The sequence below is a fragment of the Odontesthes bonariensis genome, chromosome 9 (assembly GCF_027942865.1).
Source record: "Odontesthes bonariensis isolate fOdoBon6 chromosome 9, fOdoBon6.hap1, whole genome shotgun sequence".
NCBI lineage: Eukaryota > Metazoa > Chordata > Actinopteri > Atheriniformes > Atherinopsidae > Odontesthes > Odontesthes bonariensis.
The window spans coordinates 5,819,764-5,845,714 of NC_134514.1; the positions used below are offsets into that span (position 1 = coordinate 5,819,764).

Genomic DNA, 25,951 nt, shown 5'->3' on the forward strand with positions numbered 1-25,951 from the left:
CTTTTTCGCTTTTTTATTTATTTTTTAGCTGTTTTAGATGGTGAAAAATGTGCTTCTCTGCGGTCCCATTCTGTGTATCTTTAGCTTGCCCATCAGGAAAGCTTCTGATTCTCCAAACTCTGAACGCTGTCATCTGCAGGTAAGATACCGACTGCTCATAAGTACCTCAAATGGCCCCAGTTAAAAGAAGAGAAATGTCCCTTTAAAGGGATAGTTTGCCTCTTTTGACATGAAGCTGTATGACATCCCATATTAGCAACATCATTTATGAACATCTTCTTACCCCCTGCTGCGTCCTGTGAGCCGAGTTCCAGCCGCGTTTTGGCGTTGATGAAAGTAGTTCCGGCTAGTTGGCTGGGGTTTAAAAAATAAAGTGTTTTGCTTCTCAAAACAATATGCGTTCAAAAGAGTAATACATTTGCATCACAAAATCGTTCTCCAGGAAAAAGTCAGACCTCACAATCGCTTGGCCCTATTTTCTCTCCCTTCGTATCACTGCCTGCTGTGTAGACCGAAGTGCAGACCGAAGTGCAGACCGCGCAGTCCCCTGCTTCCGAGCAGCAAACACCGTAACAGGTGCGGCTATCGCTAGGTGGCTGTATGCATTGATATGTAGAGAGAGAAAATAGGGCCAAGCGATTGTAAGGTCTTACTTTTTCCTGGAGATCGATTCTGTGATGCAAATGTATTACTCTTTTGAACGCATATTGTTTTGAGAAGCAAGACGGTTTATTTTTTAAGCCCCAGCCGGACTACCTTCGTCAACACCAAAACGAGGCTGGAACTCGGCTCACAGGACGCAGCAGGGGGTAAGAAAATGTTCATAAATGATATTGCTAATATGGGATGTCATGCAGCTTCATGTCAAAAGAGGCGAACTATCCCTTTAAGGACCGGAAGTTATTCCTCAGTATTGAATCTTCCCCTCTCCTCTTCTCTCCTGAACTTCCTGCAGCCGTCCTCGTCAGTGTCATGGTCTGGGTCATTGAGATCGTTGCCAACTCTGCTCCTCTCTTCCACGACGAGCTTTTCCAGGATCGGTTCAACCACACCTTCTGCTTTGAGAAGTATCCCATGCAGGACTGGGTGGCCGGGATGAACCTCTACAGGACTTTTCTTGGCTTCCTGGCTCCCTGGACAGCCATGCTGGTCGCTTACAGAGGGATCCTAGTGGCAGTGCGGTGCAACGTCTCAACGGAGCGCCAGGAAAAAGCCAAAATCCAGCGTTTGGCTTTAAGTTTGATTCTCATCGTCTTGCTTTGCTTTGGACCGTACCACATCCTCCTCCTGGTGCGGAGTGTTATGTTTCTGAGGAAGCCGTGCGACTGCAGCTCAGAGGAGACTTTGTTTGCTGCGTACCACGTATCGCTGGCGCTGACCAGCCTGAACTGTGTAGCAGATCCCATTTTGTACTGCTTTGTGAATGAGGGTGCCAGACACGATGTCGGCCGGGCCCTCTCAGCCTTAATGTCCGCGGCCTGCCACAGACGCTCCTCCTCCTCACCGTCACACGCCGACATACTCAACGCCGGGTCGGTAACCATGGACACGCCGCTGTCGGCAAAGAAGCAGCCTTGTGTGTACGCCGACGGAGGCAAAACTAGCACCTACAAGACTGAACTGGTGGCTCTGAGGGAGGAGTGTCTACAGATGACCATCCTCAGTGTTAAGAAGTGAATTCTACCCACGGCAACAGGTTCAAAGTGTTCAGCTCGGTGAAAAAGAAGCTCTTCCATGATCTGATTTCTTCCGGGAATTACAGGCGAAATCAGATTTAATCAGCGGCTGTTAATGTGTCCGCTAGATGATAAAATAAGAAGCCAAAATTAGATTAGTGTGAGCTCATCGTGCAGCATTCAACCATAGTAAATGAGGCCGAAACGCTCACACAGCAGAAAACTGCTATTGTTGCATCTGTAGCACAAGTCTGGCCTGAAAGTGGCACCCGAGGACAGTTTATGTGAGACATCGGAAGTGATTTTCCTTTTTAGAAGCAAATTATCTTTTAACCGATTTTGTAATGCTATTTGTAAAACTTAACATGTGGAGCTTTTGCATTCCAATAACTTGTCAGCGTCAGACCCACATCGCTGACTATGGTTCAGCTTTTAGCCCTTTAAAGATGCAGTCCATGCAATGCTGTCCTTAAGCCCAGAGTGCTGAGGCAGACTAGGATTTGGTTTTTAGATTCAGACGTGAAACTTTGACCTGCTGGTGAGACCAAATGAAAAGTTGGGAGATAATCTGAAACCAAATTATTTGCCAATCCGCCACAGAGTGGACCAAAACGTCGATCAGCAGATTGACTTTAGTGTGATTTGTAAGGATCTTAACACTGTTTGTAAACTTGGATATTTGTGCCAGGAGTCACTTATGATGCCTAAAAGAAATCCTTGAATTTTTAAGAGAATTGTTTGAACACAGCACCCTCTGCATGACTTGTAAGTGGACAGAAGATTACTGAACTGAAACATTGTGGTATTTGTCTCTTTTTTTTCAATGAAATATCAAGCCTTATAAAGTACCTCCACTTCTAAACTGTAAAAGTAGGAAGGCTTAGAAAAAAGGTGTCTTATTTTTTTTACTGTGAGCCATGTTTTGTTTTTTTCTTTAACACATGCAAAAAAAGAAAAATCGGAGAAAACAAAATCCTTTTTATAGTTTATATTGAAATGTTTCCATGATTATATTGTGAAGCAGAATATAAGCGTCATCACAGGGTGACACAGATTAATCATACAGTTTTAGAATATTAGCAAATGCATGCGTCCATAATCGCTGAAATAAGTTTGCGTTTTGAACATTAATGCAACAGATTTGTTGTGTAGAAAAGAAGTGGAAGTCCAGCTCCTTCTACGTGTGTTGCAATCAAGCTTTTTTTACTCAATGTTGTTGCAGCTGGGCCCGCTGTGCATGCCAGTGACTGCACTTGAGTCAGTCCAATCTAGTTGATTATCCAGTTCTAAACCACAGCCTTAGCTAAAAAGGCTTTCTGCATAGAGAGTAATCCAACCAGTCTCCACTGAGCTGGCTTTTCTGACAGAGAAGCTGTGGCAGGGCCCTAAGATGTGTTCAGTTTGGTGTTTTAATGGAACATCCAGCTCTGACAGCATTTACTGAGATGATGTTGCAGACAAAAATAGGTAGCGCTGTAATGTTTACATTCCTGTGATAGACAGAAGCTCTCTTCCTGAACCTCTGAGCTGACATTTTCCATTTGATTCATTTTTTATCTTCACTAGAGGTCTTCAAATTGGTGAGATTTGAAGATACTGCTGTGATTTAAAGGAGACTGCTAGCTGCTATAGATGAGGTCATAATAAGATGATGCTGCTATGCCACATTAAAAGCATTATAAAGAAATATTTTGCTTTTTTAAACAGACAAAAGCATCTTAAAAGGTCTGTGGGACAAGTATTAGGAAGTAGTTGGGTAAAGTAAAACAGTATTGGTTGTTTCCTACGTGTTCATAATAATCACATAATTAAATTTCTCTTTTCTCTTGTAAGCAGTGGAGCTGCCTTGTTTTTCCATTTAATCATGTGAAAAAGTAAAAACTCTCAATTCTAAGGTTTTAGGTATCAGTGCTTGATGTAAAATCATCTGGTCCTAAAAAAATAGGTCTTAAATTAAGTGAATACAACCTTAGAAGAACAGCAACACTCGACACATCACACTGTCATTATTAAACAAAAACTAAGACAAAACACAGAATATGTGTGTGAAAAACTAAGTGAACCCCTGATCCAGCAGCTTGTAGCAGCAGGAAGCTGAAGTAATGGTTTCCTGTGGGACGTTATCAGTCTCTCTCCTGGCTGAGAAGGAATCTTGGCCCACTCTTCTGTCCAGCGTTGCTTTCAGCTCATTGGACAGATCTGACTCTAGAACTCTTTGGTATCCAGAGGAGTTCAAGGTGGACTCAGTGACTGCGAGGTGCCCAGGTCCTGTGGCTGCAGAACCAGCCCACATCATCAGCCCTCCACCACCGTGCTTGACAGCTGGTGTGAGGTGTTTGTGCTGATATGCTGTGTTTGGTTTCCTCCAAACGTGCTGCTGTGCATAATGAGCAAACATCTCCACTTTGGTCTGGTCTGTCCAAAGGACATTGTTCCAGAAGTCTTGTGGTTTGTTCAGATGCAGCTTTGCAAACCTAAGCTGTGCTGCCATGTTCTTTTTAGAGAGAAGAGGCTTTCTCCTGCAGCCCCTTCAAACAAGCCCCTCTTGTTAGAATGGAAAGAGATTGCACTTTCCTTTTCAGCTGTACACGTATGTTGTCACCTTTCTTGTGCCATTCTAAGAAGTGAGAGCTGTCGAGGCCTGGTTAAAATGAAGATAATTGTTCAACAGGACATATTTGCTATGACTTGACATTCCTCTTACATGAGTTATCTTCATTTTCCTATTTGGAAGCTTGTCAACACAGAAAAAGCAACACAAAATGACCCGACATATTGTTTTTAGCACCCACAACATAATACCAGTCTCACAGAGGCATCATCAACTGTCAGCCTTACCTTAAAATTGTTTTATATTTGTGCTCTTGTTTGCTTTCATATGTTTTTGTACTCTTGGACTCATGATAATGACATTTCATTGCATCTGTTTACATAATACAAAGCCCTGCTGAACGCTAATGTAACAATGACACGATGAATCTCCTTGAATGCTGAATTATGTCTCATATAATCCAGCGGTTCGGTAGAAGTGTCTGTGTTGCAGTTCCACCTGCCCTTGGTTTAGGAAATGATCTGATCCCAGCATTTATGTTTTATTCGTTGTCTCGGCATGAAAACATCAGTCAAAATTCAGTGCAACGGTGTAAAGTCAGGTTTCTGCATTCCCTTGGTTTGTCCGTGTTGCTGTAAGTTGTGCCGTATGTTAATGAGACAGCAGGTGCCAGGCTTCATACTGTGTATTTGTTCATCAACAGTGTCAGTGTGTGAAATAAATTATGCATACGAAACTTTTGGTGTACCAGTGTCTGCTTGTTTAAAAACAACAGAGCTGCATAAAAGCTCTTAAAACCTGGCTAACACATAGAGATAATGTGGTTTTACGCCCCTTGCTGTATGACATTTTAGACATAAACATATCCAAAGATATTTCAGAGGCAACAGATCAGGACGCTTGGAGGTAAAACAGCTACAAATCACAGGAGAAAAAGAATATTCCGTAACACTGTTCTGTAATCAGAGAGAGCAGGTCTGGGATGGTGCCAACACAAAGTCACCTTCCTCACTCCTCACCTCGTCTAGACTCCGAGGACCGTACAGCTAATGAATAACATTCAGGACCTCCTCTGTTCCTTGTGCAAGTTTCTATCTGCATTTATTGCAATGAGTGTGTGTCCTTGAGCATTTATATCTAGTACTGTGCAGTGCGTCTCTTCCATTCTAACTTTGTAGATCAGAAGTTACCCTGTATTTCTAACCTGTCCTCATGGGGATGGACAAACAGAACAGGACAGTCTGTACAGGACGGTGTGGGAATAGGAGGTAAGCATATATAAAATCATACTGTGCTGTTGTTTTTTTTTTATATATAAAAAATATATATAATTATAGAGTCATTGTGCGACTGCTTAGAGCAAGTCAAAAAGTGGATGAACCAAAGTTTCCTTCAGTTAAATCAAGAAAAAGAGAAGAGGTTTGCTGTCAGTAAACATCTTGAGTCTGTCTCTAGAAACTAAAGACCAAGTCCGGAACCTCGGCGTGCTGATAGACTCAGACCTGACCTTCAACTATCATGTAAAATCAGTCACCAAATCAGCCCTTTATCAACTTAAGAACATATCCAGAATGAAGGGTTTCATGTCCCAAACGGATCAGGAGAAGCTGATTCATGCTTTCATCTCCAGCAGACTGGACTACTGTAACGATCTCCTGACTGGACTCCCCCAAAAGAGTCTCAAACAGCTGCAGCTCATTCAGAACGCTGCAGCCGAGTTTTAACCAGAACAAAGAGATCACATCACATCACCCCAGTTCTCAAGTCTTTACACTGGCTCCCGGTCAGATACAGAATAGATTTTAAAGTTCTGCTACTCGTCTACAAATCACGGAATGGTTTAGTAGAGTATATGCTAGCAGAGTATAAACCCAGCAGAGCTCTGAGATCTGCTGACTCAGGTCAGATAGTGGAGCCCAGAGTTCAAACTGGACACAGTAAAGCAGCTTTTAGCTGTTATGCTGCACACAACTGGAACAAACTACCAGCAGAACTGAAATCAGCCCCAACTGTAAGCACTTTTAAATCCAGGTTAAAAACATTTCTCTTTCCGTGTGCTTATGATTGAGTTTATATCTTTCTTTTTCCCCTCTTCTTTGATTGCTTTTAACTGTGTTTTAATTTTTATTCTAATTTTTTTCTCTTTAAATTGCTTGTTTTTATGCTGCTTTTATGCTGCTGTTCTTTTAAATGCCTTGTCTTTATGTAAAGCACATTGAGTTGCCTGTGGTATGAAATGTGCTGTATAAATAAAGATGCCTTGCCTTGCCCTATATGCATGTGTGAAAGAAAGTTAAAGGAAACAGCAAGTGCACAGTTGCTCTTGTGTTCATAAGAGGAGACATAACTCACCCTGTCTCAGGGAACATTGTCTCTCGTCCTCTATGCTTCGTCGGCCACCTCTGCAATAGGTCTAAAAATAGAACGTCGCCAGAGGCCCCGCAATGTCATTACCAACAGCTCACCTGATTATGACAGGGATTCATCATCAGGTGAAAGGAAAAATGAACACCCCCGGGAAATAAAGAGTGGTTCTGGCCTGAGTGCAGCTCAGCAACAGAAGTAGCACTGGAGCATGTGGGGTTAAGTTACAGAGCAACACAAAGCACCATGGAGAGCAACGGCAGTGTAATGTAGGATATCTTGTGTCTTTCACTCCAGGTTTATAAAACGTCAGAGATCTGGCTGAAGTCTTTTCTACTTTGGTTCCTAAACTAAATAAATAACCCAGAAGTACCTACGTACCATGACAAAAGGACTCAGGATTCAGGATTCAGGACTCACGATTTATACCCGACTCACAGCTCACTCGCTCCCGGCTTTATTTCGAAGGAAGCGGGAGTTCATTCATTCTGTACATAATTATCTTATTCTAATGGTGCAGTGTTGAATGTTAGAATATTCTTATTTCTACACTATTGTTTAGGTTATTTCAATTTTCTATTGGTGCACAGTTTCATACATTTTATTACAATTTTGCAGTGTTTCGCAATGAATGTTAATTTATTGGCTGTTTGGGTTATTAGAATTTATTTAGAGAGAAAGAAAGAAAAATAAATGTTTCACCTTGGAGACTTCTTGATTTTTAGCCTTTTTCATAATGATTTGGGACGTGGTTTGAACTTGTTTGTACATTCGGTGGCGCACACTCTGGGTGATTGATTCAAGTGACTCGAAAACCCGATTCACTTTAGTGAGTGACTCGTACAAACTCGAGTCAGTAAAAGGAATCGTGTATCCCATCATCCCTATGTAGGAGCCCTGGGCTACTTAGCTAGTTAGCATCTTTAGGCTTTCTCAGCTCCTGTGAAAGTGAAACCATTGTCATTGCAATCCTCCCACGTTCTTACGACCTTGCATAATTCTTTCTACTTTCTTCAGAAACGTTTTGAAGCTTAGACACATGGCTGAATTCTTTTTTTTTTTTTCAACTGAGCTTTATGAAACACACAACTGTAACAGAGTCATTGTATACATATGACTGAATTACCACAGTAATAGCAGTGATCATCTTATCTTATTCCTATATTCCCATTCACTGAATGAGAAACAGGATGTAGAAGATTTTTCCTGGCAGAAACTTTTTAAATGTACTATTAGGAGGTACACAGATTACTTTTGAATTGGACTTCAACAAGCTGGGATGCTTGTAAAATCCATCCATCCATCAATTTTCTATACTTGCATATAACAGTGTTTTTTGAGTAATGACTATATATTCTTAGCCTGGCTGACGCGTCCACATCTCGATGAGATGGTGGTCTGGTAACTAGGTGTGCATTTTCTCGTATTTGAGGCGTGGTTTACGAATGCCTAGAGCCGTTTATTGGGCGCTACGAATGTCTATCAAATGGGGTCTGGTTCTTCCCATGCTGCTTTGCGCACGATTCATAGCCAATTGTATCACTTATACCAGATGACGACAGAAATTCGACGTGGAAGAAGAAGAAAAAAAAGTAAAATAAAAGTAAACTTGCGTTCTAAGCTACTTAAAACACTTTCTAAGGCTGCATCAAATGGTAACCTTGTGTCCGCTGTCATGTTGGATTAACACTCTACACGCTTCGGTGTAGCGCATAGACGTCGTCATCGTCTTGCCCCCCCCCCCCGTTCTGTGATTGGTTCCCAAACTCAGGCAAAAATAAGCGTGGTGGTTTCCAGGCTGACTTTGCAGTGAGAATGAAATTGCGCGCAAAGCAGCATGGGAATTCCCAGGCTAATATATTCTGGCAACCAGATTAGAATTTGAATAAAATATGGGACACAGAAAAATAAACTACCTTTACATTTAAGAACCATACCGAATCAATAACACTATTCAGATTTTTTTTGGAAGTCTTTCAGTGAGCTGTTTATTCCTCCTACCACTGTGACCAATGTGACCCAGAATCCAATTTAAGACATGTGCTATAATCTAATTAGTAACTCATTCAGCTGTATTTCCATTCTGCCAGAGGAAGCAGGTCGCCAGCCACTGAATCGCCCAGACAAATACACAACACAGTAAGAAAAATAGACTCACATTGCTATGCTTTTGAATGCACACCACGCACCATGAGTTAAGAACAATAGAGCTAATTTCTGACTGACAGGCATTTATGTTTCTAAATGTTATCACGTTTGGGGAGGCATTCAGGTTCCTTGTGGGTTTATCCAATTCTTTTTCACCATGTAAACCCTCAGTACGTCTGAAATCACAAGAGGGAGGAAAATAACTATAAGAAGACAGTAGATTAAAGCTTTATGTGGGTTGTTGGCTGCATTCACAGATCACCACTTTCCCCTGATCTTATTGCGTTTATCTCAACGGGTTCTGTTTATCGTGTGCAACAGTTTTTAAGATTTGTAAGCTGTGTTGCTGCAGGTAACAAAGTGCTGTACATCTGTTTTAGGCCTGCCACTACTTCTTTTGTCATTTACTTCAGTTTCTTCATTTTTTAAGGACACACTGCACATCATGATGAAATATACCGAGATTTGCAGGTAACAAAGTGCCCAAAAAAAGCAATTTTGAAATTTAAAATGGCTTCTTTGGTAAGTTGTCTCTTATTTGTTGTCACAACACTGGTTCATCCCTTGAGTTAGATCTCTTTTATCTTTATTTTGTACTTCAGTAATAGGTCAGTTTGAAGTAGTTTAGCAAACAAAACAAACAAACAAAAAACCTAATTATTCTGAATCTATTCATCAGGGAACTGACTAAAAATGTCCAAAAAAAACCCTTTGAAAGATCTTCAGAAAACTCGAATAACTATTAATCAAGACCACTTTTAAAAGATAACAATAAAGTCTGGCTGCTTGAAAGCTGAATAAAAAGAAATGTTGGGCGGCTCAACATTTTTGCAGTGCTGTGGGTTGGGAAATTATGTAAAATGAATGTAACGTTTATGTGATGGAAAAACAAAATAAACCAACAAACATGACACATTTTTTTAAAACTGTTGTGAGAATTCTGTGTATTAGGAGTGGAGGAAGGTGTGTGTAATCCAGTTAACTATTACTGTAATATTTGGTAGCATCTCCCATTTTCCTATAAATGTTCGTAGAAAAATGCTCCAAGTAGCCATTTTACCCAGATGAGACTAACTCGTCTCAACACTGAGGAGCTTCTTAACAACCTGCACCATATTCATGCAAATAACCAACCACCTTATCATTTGTTTCCAGAACCACTGCTCATTTCAAATACAAATTTATGGAAACTGAATCACTCAGAGCCTTTGGGTTAGATAAGAGGACTCATCGTGAGCTGAACGAGGTCAAAGAGAGAATTGCAAATGACCATCTGTAATTTATATGCTCTGAGACCTTTTTATGCTCTCCAACTCCTAAGGTCAAGACAATTACATGAATGTGAGATTCTACAGGCAAATTTGCTAAACACACTAACATTTGTGCCTGTACGTTTAGCATTTAGGTAGTTTTAAGGTTTTAAGGTAGAACTTTAAGTAGATAATTCTGCTCATTAAAATATTCATATCAAGCAATTATTGTGAGCAAACCTTTCCTCACTGAACCTCCTATAGGCTACTACTATTTTAATAATTCCTGACACTTTAGGTGTTACAGACACACTGCACAATGACGAGACGTTGGAGCTCACAAAAGAACCAAAACAGAGAGCAGGGAACCGCTGGCGCCCTCCCATGGTTCACTGACAGCATACCAGGAAGGACAAAACCCCCTCAGCAGCTGGGAATCAGCTCCTGGTTGCCTCCTTCATCAATGTGGGGAAGCTTCAGAATTAGCGCTGGGCAACGATTAAAATGTTTAATCTAATTAATCACATGATTTCCCTGATTAATCACGATTAATCGCATTTGTACGCAAAATCCAAAAATGAATTCAAAAGTAGTGTACAGCCTTTAGCATTTAGCTTTATTTTAAATGTGCTGCCATATGAATGAAAGTACCATAACATTTGTTGTGCAAACACACTTTTAACATCAGCATCTTTCTGTAGTTTTTATGTAGAAGCCTCGCTCCACTGTCTGTTTCCTTGAATGACTTGCTGCTATCAGTTGTGTGTTTTGCCTTTAAGTGATATTTTAGACTGGAACTACTACGCTGAGAAGACAATTCAACTTGGCAGTGTTTACAGATGACTTTGGTTCTGTCGACTCTGCCGTCTGGAAGAACTTTAAAATGAAAATGGCCGAGTAAAAGTTCCGTACCCTTCTCCATGTTTGGTGGATGCGCCGATTACTTTCTTTTCCGGTTCCACAGCAGACAGCAACAGACTTTTACAAAATAAAAGCCTGTAAGCAACAGACTTTTACAATAATAAAAAAATAAATAAAAAACGGGTGGTTTGTGGCGTAGTGGGTTGAGCAGGCGCCCCATATACAGAGGCTATAGTCCTCGCTGCAGCTAGCCTCGGTTTGAGTTCCGTTTTGGATGGCCCTGTGCTGCGTGTTGTTCCCCCCCTCTCTGCTTCCTGTCTCTCTGAACTTTCCTATCCATTAAAGGCACAAAAGTCCCCCAAAATGTTTTTTTTTTTTAAATAAAAAAAGATAATAAAAAAAATAAAACCTGCGTTAATGCGCAATAAAATATTTATCGGCGTTAAATAATTAGCGAGTTAACGTGACAATAACGAGTTAACTCGCCCAGCCCTATACAGAATAAATATAAAAACTTTTAGAATTGTTTACTTACACATTATTACAAACACCATTATTTTCTTGAGCTGAGAGAAAATCCATATAATATATATATATTACATATATATATATATATATAATAACATCACATGATTAATCATTTCGCAAAAAAGCTGTGTAAAAGGCATTATTCTCACATTTAATGGACCCCATAACCGTGGCTATTCAACAAATAAGCAAGGCTCCAGAGCAAATATCACCAGCTATTTGAAGCAACAGCATCAGAGCGAGGAAACAAACAAAACACAGTGCTGCATCCGCAGAAAAGGCAGAGCTTTATCTACAGAGAGACTGCTGCAGGAACAAATCTGAAGCTTTGATATATTCTTGCCGACGACAGCAATAAAAATGCTTGTGTCCACAAAAAGGTGAAAATTGCTTTAGTGATTTACAATTTTTCTCCAAATATCGAGCCGTGGGTCACAATCTTAAAGATTAACAGGAGGGGGTCTTCTGTGTGTGTCTAAGTTTTTCTTTCTTTCGCAGGACCAAGAGCTTGAAACTGACCTGAGTCAGACTTGGAGTTTCTGGTACAATTAGGTTTCAATTAAACTTCAGGGTAAAAGATTTTATTGAGCATTAACATTTCTTTATATTCTGCTTCCAAGCAACCAGATGCTCTCGTAAGCTTTTAAAGTGGTTTCACACAATATTTCTTTACTTTTTGACCTACAAATGATTAATAAAAATGGCACCTTCCTCATGCGATGAACCAGCGTTGTGTCTACAATTAGAGACTAAGACGAAATACACATTTGTGGGTGTTCTCTTTACAAATTACTATTTTTGAGGATAAACAATATTTCACTAAATAGTTGTAAATTCATTTACTGCCAGTTTACAACCACTTTTTGGAGTTTTCTGTACTCTTACTGACTTTCATTGTTGGCAATTTCATAAAACTAAAATTCTTGCTCCATGTAAACAAACCCATTATGGACCCTAAAGTCAGTGCTTCCTACCTTTCTCTTGGATAGGAAATTTATGCCTCAAATTTCTCTTGAATGTGTACAAAGAGAAAAGCAGACACGTTTAATGTGAGTAAGAATAAATCACTTCTTTTTTAATGTTTATGATGAAGTTTCTCGTGACTTTCTCATTTGTTTCCCCTCTCTGTTTTAGGAAACCGTACATGTGTGTGACTTTTTCTGATCGATTGGAGCATCCCCATGAATAACAACAGACCATGGTGGATAAACAACATGGAGGAAATGACAAAAACAAACTTGATATGCTGTCCATATGATTTATTCAATTATTGTGGAAAATGAGAGTAAAGTCTGAGCACAAAAATTGCAGAAATATGTTTTAATGTACCAATTTAAATTGCAGTTTACACATGCGAACCAAAGAGAGACGTGTGACTTGTAAAAAAAAAAAAGACACTATATTTATTTTGAAAATGAAGATTAGATTAGAAAAAAGAGAAAAAACAAGTACTAAAAAGTAAAGTGACCAAAAAGTAAAGTGACCTAGTATAAATAATATTGCACATTGTAAAGTTGAAATGAATACAAATATAAATAAATACAGATAAAGAAAAATGTCTATATAAGTGGTGGATTATCTTGTAAAGGCAACAACATGATCAGTGGGTGCATGTGTTGAAAAGTCTGGCAGCTACCGGGATGAAAGACCTGCGGAACCTCTCCTTCTTGCACTGTGGATGTAAAAGTCATATATATTATGTGTTCATATTATAGATGTAAACATAGAGGCTATTTGAAATACTTTTCCTTAGACAACACGTTTAACATCACATGAACCATTCCTCCTCCTGTAGTCCCTCTCAAAATATCTAAACAATCAATCTGAACACCATCAACGTTTGAGTGCCGGATAAAATAATCACCAGCAACAGTAATTTTGGATGTGTCAAGAATTTATACTGATCACAAATTACCAAAAATCTCAGTTCTTTTTTTTTTCGTTCACATGTATTCAAATTAAAAAAAAAAACTTTATTAACAATTCTATACATAACAAAACTGTTTAGCCACAGGAAGAAAAGAAAAATATATATATAAAAGTATAAATGTACAAAGAAACTTATCGAAACATCATGCATATAAAATGCATCACTGTAGAGAAAAACATATTATTTAAATAAAACTTTTTCCAAAATAAAGTTTGTTTTGCCTGGCAACGGACTTCCGGGATCTGAAAGCTACGTGAATCACGTGACGGTGGAGAGGTTTGAACTTCCGTTACTAGGACTGAGTCGTGTACAGCACAGCCCCGTCTTCACAGAGAGAGTCCCAGTTTATGTTCATTCTTCAACGCCAAATCTTCCAGTGAGAAAGTCGTAAACTCTCTCGGCCAGCACATACCCCCTCTCTCCCTCCCTTCCGCTTCACGAATCCTGCGCGCCCGGACAGAGGAGAGCCCCCCAAATAAAAACAACTCACAATTAGCATACGTGCTAATGCTAGTTAGCAGCAGTGCTAACTCTGCAACAACAACAAACAAGCGACCGGAATCGTTTTACCAAAGAGGACACAAGGATAGAAAAGCAAAGGCTGGACATTCACTGGACACCGGACCTTGTTCGGCTCTACTAAAAAGACTAAGGTAACAAATACACGCACTCTGTGTTAGCATTAGCTCCACATGGCTAAGAGTAAGACCACTAGCTATACACGGACCGTATTGATGTGATCTTTATAGTTTGTTGTCGTGACCACGTTTACATAGGCTAATTTGAGTTGCTTACAGACGAACCATCCTCCTTCATCTAACCCACCAGGAACCTTAAACACAAACCGCACTGCAACATCTGAACGTCTCTTTTGAGGAGAACCCAGCCCACGGAGGGATTTAAACATCCCGCCCTGTATGATCCCCGTGTCGTGATGCACCACGTGTAGCTACTGAAGTTACCATACGCCGACACATTTCTATTGAGTCCATACATAGTCGTAGTTTCCATCTTGTGACCTTATTGCTCAGGTGGAAATGGCTGCCATTTTGTTCTGTAGTTTTTTCCCGTCTCCACACACACATTCACACAGGTAATTAGTTGTCTTTCACTGTTGTTTGTTGTGTGTTTTTTGCACCGTATTGTAGTATATTAGTGTTTATCACATATATAAAGCATACCAGTGTAAATAAATGCTATGGATGATATGTCATGTTTCCCCCCAATCAATGAGACATGACACACCATCCCTGCTCCTTCTTCCAAAGACGGACGTGAACATTTCAGGGCTGCTATGCATCCTCTTCACATTACAGTGGAATTAGCAGCTTGTTATCCTCTGCATTTGTATCACTGACTTCAGCACGTGAAGCTCGTGCTCACTGTCACATTAGCTGAGAGTCGACCTCACAGTGCCTCCACCTTGAGGCACTTGAGTTTAAAGACATTGAACAGTTTTATCCTGATCATTCTGATCGTGATCGCTTGAGTTTCAAGCGATAAGTTTCAAAACTTAGTCACATTTTAACTACTGATTTTATCTATTGTTCTTATTTCTTTCTTTTTTGTTTAAAATTTAAATCATGCTTTTTATTTCCACTGTTTTAATGTCTCTGTAGAGCACTTTGAATCGCCTTGTTGTTGGATTGTGCTGTACAAATAAACCTGCCTTGCCTTGATAATGGAATTTTAACAACTAGTGGACCAGGCAAGGCAATTTTATTTATAGAGCACAATTCATACACAAGGCAATTCAAAGTGCTTCACAGCTACACAAGAAGGCAGTAAAATCATTAGAAAGAAATAAAAAATAATAATAATAATAATAAAGATTAAAAATTAAAATTAAAAAACCCATTAAAAATAATTATTAATTAATTAATTTAAAAGTGAAGAGTGCAGACTACCCAGATGGGAGAGAGTTAAACACCATTTTATTAAGCCATTACCCACCAGTGACAGTGTTTGTATCATTGTTCCTTGCAGATTTCCAGCAGCTTTTGATGAAGATATTGGTTTCTAAAATATTTCTGCAGAACCAGGACCCAGACCTGCTTCATGTAAAGGAGGGGAATAAGGAACTCTAACCAGGCAGGAAAGAGATCCACCCAATGTGCTGGAGGCCGCCAAGTTCTCCAACACTGCTTTTCCTGTGAAGGATGAAGATGAATCTCTGTCCTCAAAACACATAAAAATCAGTTTGAAGACAGCAGAGAGGCTGAGGGTCCAACCAGCAGCTCAGCCAAGCTGATGAACGAAGACACTGATGTAGAGGATTTTGGAGGAGCAAAACCAGACAGAAACCAAGATCCAAATACTAAGGTACAATCAAATATTGAAAAGTCGATGATTGACAATTGGCAGAAACCTTTGTCAGATTCTGGATCTGAAAATGAGGATAGTGAAGGTGGCTCTAAGGAGAGCAGGGAACCCGTGTTGGGTGTAAATAGTCATGTGGGATGTAACGCTGCCAAAAAATCACCAAAGAGCGAAATTACGGGGGAAATGCAAGGCTCGCTGTTCGGCTGTGATGTTTGTGGGAAACAATTTAACCAAATCAGATCTCTTAGAGCACATAAGACGATCCACATAAAAGATAAAGCGTTTGGGTGCGATTTTTGTGGAAAAAAATTCAACTGCAAGATAACTCTGGAGAGGCACATGAGAGTCCACACGGGAGAAAAACCATTCGGTTGTGATGTTTGCGGAAAAAGGTTTAACCAGAGCGGACATGTTCAGTCACACATGCGAGTCCACACAGGAGAGAAACCGTTTTGCTGTGATGTTTGTGGAAAAAGGTTCAACCAAAGCACAACTCTTAAAACGCATATGAGAGTGCACACGGGAGAGAGACAGTTTGCCTGTGACGTTTGTGGAAAAATGTTTAAGCGAAACACGGCCGTTCAAGCTCACATGAGAATCCACACCGGAGAGAAACCGTTCATCTGTGCCGTTTGTGGACAGAGATTTAACCAAAGCGGACATCTTCAGTCGCACACGAGAGTCCACACAGGCGAGAAACCGTTCGGCTGCGACGTTTGCGGGAAGACGTTTAACCAAAGCTTAACTCTTAAAACTCACATGAGACTCCACACGGGAGAGAAACCGTTTGCTTGTGATGTTTGTGGCCGAAAATTTAACTTGAAAGTGAATTTCAAGAGACACGTGAGGATCCACACAGGAGACCAACCGTTTGTCTGTGACGTTTGTGGTAAAAAATGCAACCATAATAACACTCTGAAACAGCACATGAGAATACACACGGGAGAGCAACCCTTCGCCTGCGATGTTTGCGGGCAAAGATTCAAGTGGAAAATATGTCTTACGAGGCATATGAGAGTCCACACGCGAGAGAAACAGTTTGGCTGAAGTGTTTAGGGCGAAACGTTTTATCTAAGTCCTTTAAGTTGCGGTTAGTTGTAAATAACCAAAAAAAAACTAGATTTACTATATAATCTACAACTTAGTAATGCATTTTTATTAAGATATAAAAGCGATTACAGAATCTGGTTTTGAGAGCATCGGACGACATCTTCTTGAGGTTTTTTCTGTGAAAACGAGGATTTCTGAGGCATTTTTCTGTGCTGGTTTGGATGCTGTGCTGCTGGTAGGACCTCTGCTGGTGATAGTTACCATGGAAACGGGACATCTTGTTAACCCATTGGAGCAGCTAACTGAGCTTCCCAAAGTCCAAGTAATGACATGAATAAGACTTAAATCAAGATGAGTTGAAGAGGAGACGTCTAAGATGCAGAGCAGGAACAAAATGGAGAAAAAGGTCAAAAGGGGGTTAAACCATTTCTTCACTTGATCTTCATGGGAGGATGAAAGAGCACTGGCAGATAAAATGGACAGGCTTGGACCCCTGATGAGGATACAGCAGGAATATCAGAAAGGCAATTCATTTTTTTCATCAGGACATGGCTGCAGGAACAATTCTAACAGCTCTCTGCTCAGCTTTAAGACTGTACGGGCAGACAGAGACTGCAGACAGAGACTGCAGACAGAGCGGTAACGGAAAAGGAGCAGGATTACAGAGTTAACAACAGATGGTATAATCCTGGACTGTTGAACTGTTTGGCTGTGAGTTTCTGTCCACTTTGTCCACTGAGAGAGATCACCTGTGTTACCTGCCAATGCTGCATGAACATTCATCAGCTCAGTTGTTGCTAAGCTGCAAAAAAATCCACCGATTCAATTTTTAATATGTTTGTTAGCTGATTTATATTTTATTTTGTAATCTATCTATAACAATGGTGTATCTTTATTAATGCTGCAGCGATATAATTTCTCTTTGTGGATTAATAAAGTGTTATTGAACTGAATCACTGCCACAAAGTCTCCATCCTAAATCAGCACAGCAGTCTGAACCACCATGACTAGTGTTAGAAAGAGAAATAGCAGCTGATATGGGGAAAAGATCAGCTGTGCCTCTAAAGATCATTTATTTATTTATTTTTGCTGTAAGTAATCTTTTCAAAGTGAAGACCAAGGCACCGTGTCTTTGGTCATATTCAGTTGTTAGCAGGACGGCTTTAGTTTCTACTAAATATGTTTTTTTGAGCACTTTGCTCCAAGAAAGTTTCTGCTAGTATCCATCAAATGACCCTCTGCCCAATGACTTTAAATAAGTCCTACAGAAAATGAGAAGACACGAGAGCGCCATCCTGTATGGATAGTCTCCCAGAACTTTGGTTTACTAGTTAGATTTTGTTTTGTTTGGTCAGATCTTGATGATAAGAAAGAGGGACCTTACTGAGAGTAGATGAATTAGCTAAATGATAATCGACAAACCGGTTTTGTGCCTAAATCTGATCCTCCCGTTGCTTTTTTACTCATTTATTTTAGTTAAAAATTATAGTTCAAGATACAATCAGTGATGTTTTTTTTTTTATTTTTATGGAGTCGCGTGTAGTGGAATTTGTATGTTACGCGTCATACAATATGTTTTAATTTGAATCTCATTACCAATGTGTTTAACATGCAGTGGACAGATACGTTTAAGCTTTATTTATGAGTGATAGAAATGGACTGTTATGATTTTAGAGGTTGATCCTACATAGAATAACTGTCGTTAGCTTCTAATTACTAAGCTAGCTCCTTCCAGTTTCCGAGCATAATTTGTGCCAGTGTGTAAGGTCTAACACCAGACAGTTTTTTAGAAAATAAAAAGGTTTTTCTTCACACTTACTTGACTTATCTTTGTGTAATTTGGAGTTATTAAAATCATTGGTAGTCTGCTGCTGGAGTACACCTTCACCTTTACTTACAAACTACGTGGTGACATTTTGATTTCTAATTTAGCATCTGATAGATTGATGCTACTGATAAATCATAATTTTAACTTGAGTTTATCTTGCCTTATATAAGCGATAATATATTGAATGCTTTGCAGTCAAGCTGACAACATTGTAAATTAAAGTGCTCCTCTGTCTTTTTGTTATTTCACAGCACTCAGAGAGCTTTTACCTACTATTACTCCCAACCGTTCATGAATCAACCCCCTTACTGTCAGAGTTTTGCAGTTAGGAGGATATGAGAGCCCGATAAGGTTGATGTAAGTATCTGAGAAATAATTATAGTTTATTTCTATTTATTCCTTTAGCAGCAGCTAACGCTAATGGCTTAGGTAATGAAGATGACATACACTAACTTCTAGAGTTATTGCTGTTACTTTTTGAAAGATTATCATAAACACTGTTATTAATTTGTTAATTTACGGTTATGTTCCGTAGAACCGCCCACAGCTGTGAGGTGAAGGTTTGTTTCAGTAAAACACTCCTCCTCTGCTCAGTACTTTTGCTACACTGAATGCTGTTTACATTACATTATCGACATGTTTCTGATAAAGATGCAGGCCTCCAGGTGCAACTGTTTAATGACACTTCATGTAAAACTTTTTAATGGAACGTATGCATTATTACGAGTTGATCTGTGTACATCTCCAACTTGGTCCATTACAGTTTATCAGAAAGCATTTACTATCTTCTGTTAGTATCTTACTGCTAAACTATTCCCCTCTAAAGAGTAACTTTATCTATGTATAGTGCTAGAGTGTTTTTGGTGTGACTCGAGGACTACTTCATTATGCTATACTGCAGTAAATTACACAACGGATTCCCAGGTTTTGGTGACAGGTTACGTACTTAAACACACTGAAAACACTAGAACTTGAGTCTGTGACAGCCAGCATGCAAACGATATTCTAGTGTCCTTCATGGGGTCCAGATGACTGGTGAAAAAGCCATGCGCTGTTTATCGTACCTGCACACAGCAGAGTTGGATCTCTGCACTGGTAAAGCTGAGGTCAGAACACCTTGGTCCAACACTGCTGTCCACTTCCACACAGGTAAAAGTTGTCTGACTCCTCATCGCTGGACACCGAAAAATGTTTTAGTTTATTCTCTGGGGGACGCCCCACGCCTTTGTCCCCACTTTCACTTACACATGACATTTCATTCCTTGTCCTCACAGGAGCTGAACTAATAGTACCTCCATCTTGAAGAGTATAAGTTTAGAACTTGATACATTGGCTGTGTTCGAAACCGCATACTACTCATACTAACTTTTTGAGTTGGTAAGCAAGTTTGAGTAAGCGAGTTTTAGTAAGCGAGAAGTTCCCGGATGCATACTAGATTCTCTGAAATGTTGGGTATGCATCATGAGGTTACTACTCATACTCAAACTACCCAAGATGCAACGTAACGTGACGTCGCCGATCGTCATTTCCTGTCAAAACAGCAGTTTCAAGCTAGCTACAACGAGGGTAGGTTCACTTCCTGTTTTCAAAACAAAAGCACCAATTGTATGGTAATGGCTTTCCCTATGATAAAAGGCAACGGGTATTTTATTTTGTGAAAATAACCGGAAGTGCGTTGCTCACTGCGGCTAGCTTTAATAGCGCCGAATTCGTGGGAACAAAATTGTAAATAGCCGGTATTTTGTCAGATTTTCAACACGTTGGGGATCTAAACGACTACTTTCTCACCTGAAAATGTTTCAAATGTTGCTAAAGTTTGCAGAGTTTAGAGCTTAAGCCAAAATCAGCTTCAGGCGGCTGATTTTGGCTCGGGCAGGAGCGAAATGCATTGTGGGTAAACCTTTGCATACTGTCTGATCAATGAGTATGCAGTATGAAAGTATGTGGTTTCGAACACAGCCATTGAATATTTTGATCCAGAAAACTGTTAATTATACTGATAATTATTTCAGCAACCAAGATGACCATCTTTGACCTCCCATGTGTAATTTATTGGAGGGGAGTTAAATATATGTGACCAGCCATAAAATAGTCTATTTATTTATCCAATTGGCTTTATTCTTAGACTTTATGTATTCATATTCTGTAGTTCACTAAATAATCTATGTTCCTAGTTTGTACGTTTACACTCTGCTCATACAAACGCAATGTATGTCCAAGACTTTAAGATGACGTAGCGGGATAAAATAACTAGGTCAGAGAAAGCGTCTCTATTAGGACAGATGGGTCTGGTGCAGTAGATGCACACCTGAAACGACACTCACATACACACATCGCTTATCACATCCAAAGAACATGACGAAGATGGTGGATGGCCTGCTCAAATCATTTGTAAATGTTCAATGATACGTTGTCAAGTGTAGGTACAACCTCTGTGAGATAAAGGTGAACATAAAAATGAAATCCATCCGACCAAGCCCCGATATCTGGAGTCGGATTGACGGATAGCGACGGAGAATGCTAACCCTGAAGGAACAACAAAGAAGTGACCAGAATCCTTTTTCTAAGGAGGACACAATGACTGAACAGCAAAGACAAGGCATTTACTGCCATCTCCAGCGCTTCATTCAAGGACCGAATTGTCTTCTAAGGACTGAAGTAACGGACACAATGTGCTTCAGCATCAGAGTTAACGTCAGCTCTAAACAGCTAAGCTTAGGACCGTGTGGTTTCTTCTCTCTTCTCCCAGCCTCACGCAGGCACACACACAAACAGGCTGATGGTTGTCTGTCTTTTAGTGTTGCAGCTGCTTGTGTATTTTGTGCATAGCATGGTAGCGTAGTGGAAAAGCAGCTTTATTTAATTATCATTAATAGATAATTGTTCTAACTTCAATAAATTCTGTATTAACCGCTTCATATCCTGCGTGTCTGATCTGAACGTCTCATATCGGTCCCAGATCAACAGTTACAGACCAACTCAGGACATTATTAACTGCTTTAAAGACGCTAATTAACCACTAAGCACTAAGTTAGTTCTTACCATATTTGCAGCAACACTGTATACCATCGCAGCTGTGATATAACGTCACATTTGTACATAATTAATATTTTTATTGTTGTTCCCTGCAGATATCCAGTAGCTGTCATTAGAGGAAGTGGCATCCCATAAATCGAGCCTCAGCCTGGACCCGTAGTCCCAGAACCTCTACCCAGATGTGCTTCATTTAAAGGAACTCCTGACCAAGCAGGATAGTAAGAGGATACCTCCAGGTTCTCTGAAGAATGAAGAAAATTGAGATTGATCTCTGTCTTTAGAACTCCAGCAAAAGGGTGGAACCAGCCCCTCATCTAAGCTGAGGAACAAAGAAACGTTGAGGATCGTGGAAGACCAAAACCAGCCAGAAACCAAGATCCAAACAGTCAGGTACAGTTAAAGATTGAAACATTCCTCTGAGACTGAGGTCCGTCAGTGATGATGATGAGTGCCGGTTGGCAGAAACCTTTGTCAGATCCCGGGTCTGAAAGTGAGGGCAGGGACAGCAGCTCTGAGGAGATCAGGGCACCTGAGTCGAGTGGAAAGAGTCACGAAGGACGTAAGGAAAGTACAAAGCTCTCGAGCTGCCCTGAGTGCGGGATGCAGATGAGTAAGAAATCTCTTTTGCGACACATGAAAATCCACACAGGAGAAAAACCATTCGGCTGTGACGTTTGTGGGAAGAGATTTATCGAAAATTCAACTCTGAGAATACACATGGTCACTCACGGAAGGGAGAAACCGTTTGGCTGTGATGTTTGTGGGAAAAGATTTAACTCCAAGCAAAACCAACGAAGTCATATGAGAGTGCACACAGTGGAGAAACCATTTGGCTGTGATGTGTGTGAAAGAAAGTTTAACTTGAAGCGAGATTTAACAAAGCACAAGAGAGTCCACACGGGAGATCAGCCATTTGTTTGTACTGTTTGTGGACTAAAACTTAACCGTAAAAGCAATCTGAAACAACATATGGTTAAACACTCAGGAGAGAAACCCTTTGCCTGCGATGTTTGTGGACAAAGATATTACTGGAAAAAAGGTCTGATGAAGCACATGAGAATACACACAGGAGAGAAACCCTTCGTCTGTGATGTTTGTGGACGGAGATTTAACTGGCAAATGGCTCTTGTGAGGCACGGGAAAGTCCACACAGAGAAGAAACCTGGATAAAACCTGTTAAAGTTGCAGCGTTCCTTGTGACAGAATCATTTACTGTATCGTGTACAACTTAGTAAAATGTAAAGCTGAATCTGCTTTTGAGTGTGAGTTTAAGATGGCAGCATATTATGTTGTTCCTCTTTATGAACGCTACTTTAAAGTCTCCATCCATCATCTGCAAAGCACCAGGACTGGTGATTAGAAGAAAAAAGAAAGAAGAAGGTGCTTTAGCACTTGGCCTGAACAGTGATGGCTCTTTGGGGAAGAGATCAGCAGTGGACACCTCTTGGAGTTAATCTGTTTTGCATTTTCTTCCTGTTAAAATCCAAACAGCCGACATTTTTTGGAATAGTTTAACCAGAAACACGCATTAAATCTAGGGCTGGGCAACGATTACAATTTTTAATCTAATTATTCACATGATTTCCCTGATTACTTACGATTAATCGCATTTCTATTAATTCAAAAGTAGTGTATAGCTTGTAGCATTTAGCTTTATTTTAAATGTGCTGCCATATGAATGAAAGTGCCATAACATTTGTTGTGCAAACACACTTTTAACATCAGCATCTTTCTGTAGTTTTTATGTAGAAGCCTCGCTCCACTGTCTGTTTCCTTGAATGACTTGCTGCTATCAGTTGTGTGTTTTGCCTTTAAGTGATATTTTAGACTGGAACTACTACGCTGAGAAGACAATTCAACTTGGCTGTAAATGCAGGAGTTTTTTTAAAATTTATTTTGAAATACGTGCTTTTATGTTGAAAGAAGTGAAACAGGAAGTAGCGCCGGTTAGCTCCGTGAGCTTCACACAGAGACCGAGGAGCACCTGTAGCGGTGATGTTACCTGCTATTTTATTTTTATTTTATTCCTCCATGCTTCGTGGTGTTTGCTGTAACTGTGTGAATGTGATGCACTCGAGAAGTGGAAGTTAAAGAATCCTAGTTTTGACCGTGTAGATTGCCTCTGGGGAATGACCCTGCTGTTGGTTGAGAAGCAGCTAAAGTGGCCAGTATTACTTTGATTATTTATTGGTACCAGCGACAATGCTAAGAATGCTATTTCTTTAATGATTACAACAAGTAATGTTGTCTTTTACTTTGTTTACTTGAACATTTAGTTCGATGTGGCGTTAATAAGCATCTGTGAAAAGAACCGGAGTCTCGCATCCAATCCAATCTGTAAACACTATTGGCAGTGTTTACAGATGACTTTGGTTCTGTCGACTCCGCCGTCTGGAAGAACTTTAAAATGAAAATGGCCGAGTAAAAGTTCCGTACCCTTCTCCATGTTTGGTGGATCCGCCGATTACTTTCTTTTCCTGTTCCGCAGCAGACAGCAACAGACTTTTACAAAATAAAAGCCTGTGAACAACAGACTTTTACAATGATAAAAGCTGCGTTAATGCGTGATGAAATATTTATCGCGTTAAATAATAATTGGGTTAACGTGATAATAACGAGTTAACTCACCCAGCCTTAATTAAGTCTTTTTTTTTTTTTTTTTTCTAAACCAAATCACATTATTTGCTAGTCTGCTTCATCCCTACAGAAAGGCCGATCACTGACGTGGACTTCTCACACCATAACCTTGTTTGACTTAGTGTAGCGGGAAGCTGAAGCTGAAAACAAAATGGAGGAGTTGGTCCCTAAACAGAAACCCACCTTTGTTAAAGGGAACTTTTCCCCAAACAAGCATGGACAAAGGACAAACACTTGCAATTAGGTTGCTCAGGCAAGGTTCGCAGGTCGGATGGAAACACTACAAACCTTTTCAACCACTTAAAGAGACGGCGTCCTAAAGAAGAGAAGCAACGGTTAACTTCAGACTGAAATAAACCACTTTAACACAGACATTTGATAAAGGATCTCCGTCTGAGAGGACGAAGAAGTGATGGTTTTAAAAGTAGCTGATCCGCGGTACGAGCTGCACAGCCTTAAATACTCTTTTATACATACCTGTTAAATGCCCATTGTACACATTTTGGTAAAACTGAATAAAATCTCTTTGGCCTAAATGCTTTGTTGGCTTTTTATCTTTAGGGTTTTTACAAAGGGCAGTAGTTTGGTTGTACTGCTCAGTAACTTAAAATAGTAAAAAATCAATTGCTTTGTTTGTTCATAAGTTTCTTAATGTGTTTTCTTCCTGTTTTCCTTTAGGTTTCCCCCTGATAACACAAGAAACTGACTTATGCAGAATGACAGCTGGATGATTACCATCAGACTGTGTGCTGTTCTAAACGTGTTGCTGTGAATGCTGTGTATCGCACTCTGTGACCAGATTAAACACTTTGTTGTCAGTAAAAAGTAGGGCTGGGCAACAATTAAAATGTTTAATCTAATTAATCACATGATTTCCCTGATTAATCACGATTAATCGCATTTGTACGCAAAATCCAAAAATGAATCCAAAAGTAGTGTATAGCTTTTAGCATTTAGCTTTATTTTAAATGTGCTGCCATATGAATGAAAGTGCCATAACATTTGTTGTGCAAACACACTTTTAACATCAGCATCTTTCTGTAGTTTTTATGTAGAAGCCTCGCTCCACTGTCTGTTTCCTTGAATGAACTTTGGTTCTGTCGACTCCGCCGTCTGGAAGAACTTTAAAAGGAAAATGGCCGAGTAAAAGATCCGTACCCTTCTCCATGTTTGGTGGATCATATTCATATTTAGTTCAAGTGATTAATCGATCTTCTGTCTGCATTTGAGAACATTATTTTGTGTTGCATTGGATGGATGTTGTGTTTACTGCTGCAAATGAAAGAAGAAAAAAAAGCTTCTCTTCATGAGCACCATCACCACGTCTCCACCCTTCATGAGCAAAGCAGTCCAGACCCCCACGATGAGTCATCACACACTTATCACTGGAAAGAAAAAGTTACATTTTTCTTTTATTTCTCCTTTATTATTAATTAGTTACTTGAGAATTTGAACAGAACATGGTCATGAAGAGTATACTGCCTCATACATTTTAATTACTGTAAGAAATGCTCCCATGGTGCCTTTCAAAGGTGTTTTGATGTTTCAACATGAGTGCTGGCAGGTCTGCAGTCTTCTCTTTGGAGTCGTGCAGAAGCTTGATGTGTAGAAAGGGGAAGATTAGATGGATTCCCTTTGCTTCACATACACACTACTTGTACCCACTCCCACCCTGAGCTCAGATATTAGTGTTGGGGTCAAGGACGGACATTTTATCAGAGGACAGTATCTTTGTCAGATCTCCTTCATTAAGGGTTGGTGGGTGTGTAT

At 39.9% G+C, this 25,951-nt stretch overlaps 2 protein-coding genes across 5 annotated transcripts in view; both read left to right on the plus strand.

The window, feature by feature from the left end:
* Nucleotides 1-4,963, plus strand: part of gpr4 (G protein-coupled receptor 4) — a 75,055-nt gene extending 70,092 nt beyond the window's left edge. Inside the window, exon 4 of the mRNA XM_075472842.1 lies at nt 956-4,963. Within this exon, the coding sequence (XP_075328957.1) occupies nt 956-1,677 (722 nt within the window). The 3' untranslated portion in view covers nt 1,678-4,963. The remainder of the gene's footprint in view (nt 1-955) is intronic.
* An 8,631-nt stretch (nt 4,964-13,594) lies between these two features.
* LOC142388018 (uncharacterized) lies at nt 13,595-24,717 on the plus strand. 4 transcript variants are annotated; one of them, XR_012770289.1, is made up of 4 exons: nt 13,595-13,961; nt 15,295-15,630; nt 18,760-18,865; nt 21,640-24,717. XR_012770289.1 is itself a non-coding variant. In XM_075472843.1 (2 exons), exon 2 carries the CDS (start codon nt 15,559-15,561, stop codon nt 16,675-16,677), a length of 1,119 nt encoding a protein of 372 aa, XP_075328958.1. In that variant the 5' UTR covers nt 13,595-13,961; nt 15,295-15,558; the 3' UTR covers nt 16,678-18,455. The 4 variants fall into 4 exon arrangements, 2 of the variants coding, with proteins under 2 accessions (XP_075328958.1, XP_075328959.1); XR_012770288.1 differs by lacking the exon at nt 18,760-18,865; XM_075472843.1 differs by lacking the exons at nt 18,760-18,865; nt 21,640-24,717 and having other exon boundaries at nt 15,295-18,455.
* The last annotated feature ends 1,234 nt before the right edge of the window (nt 24,718-25,951 follow it).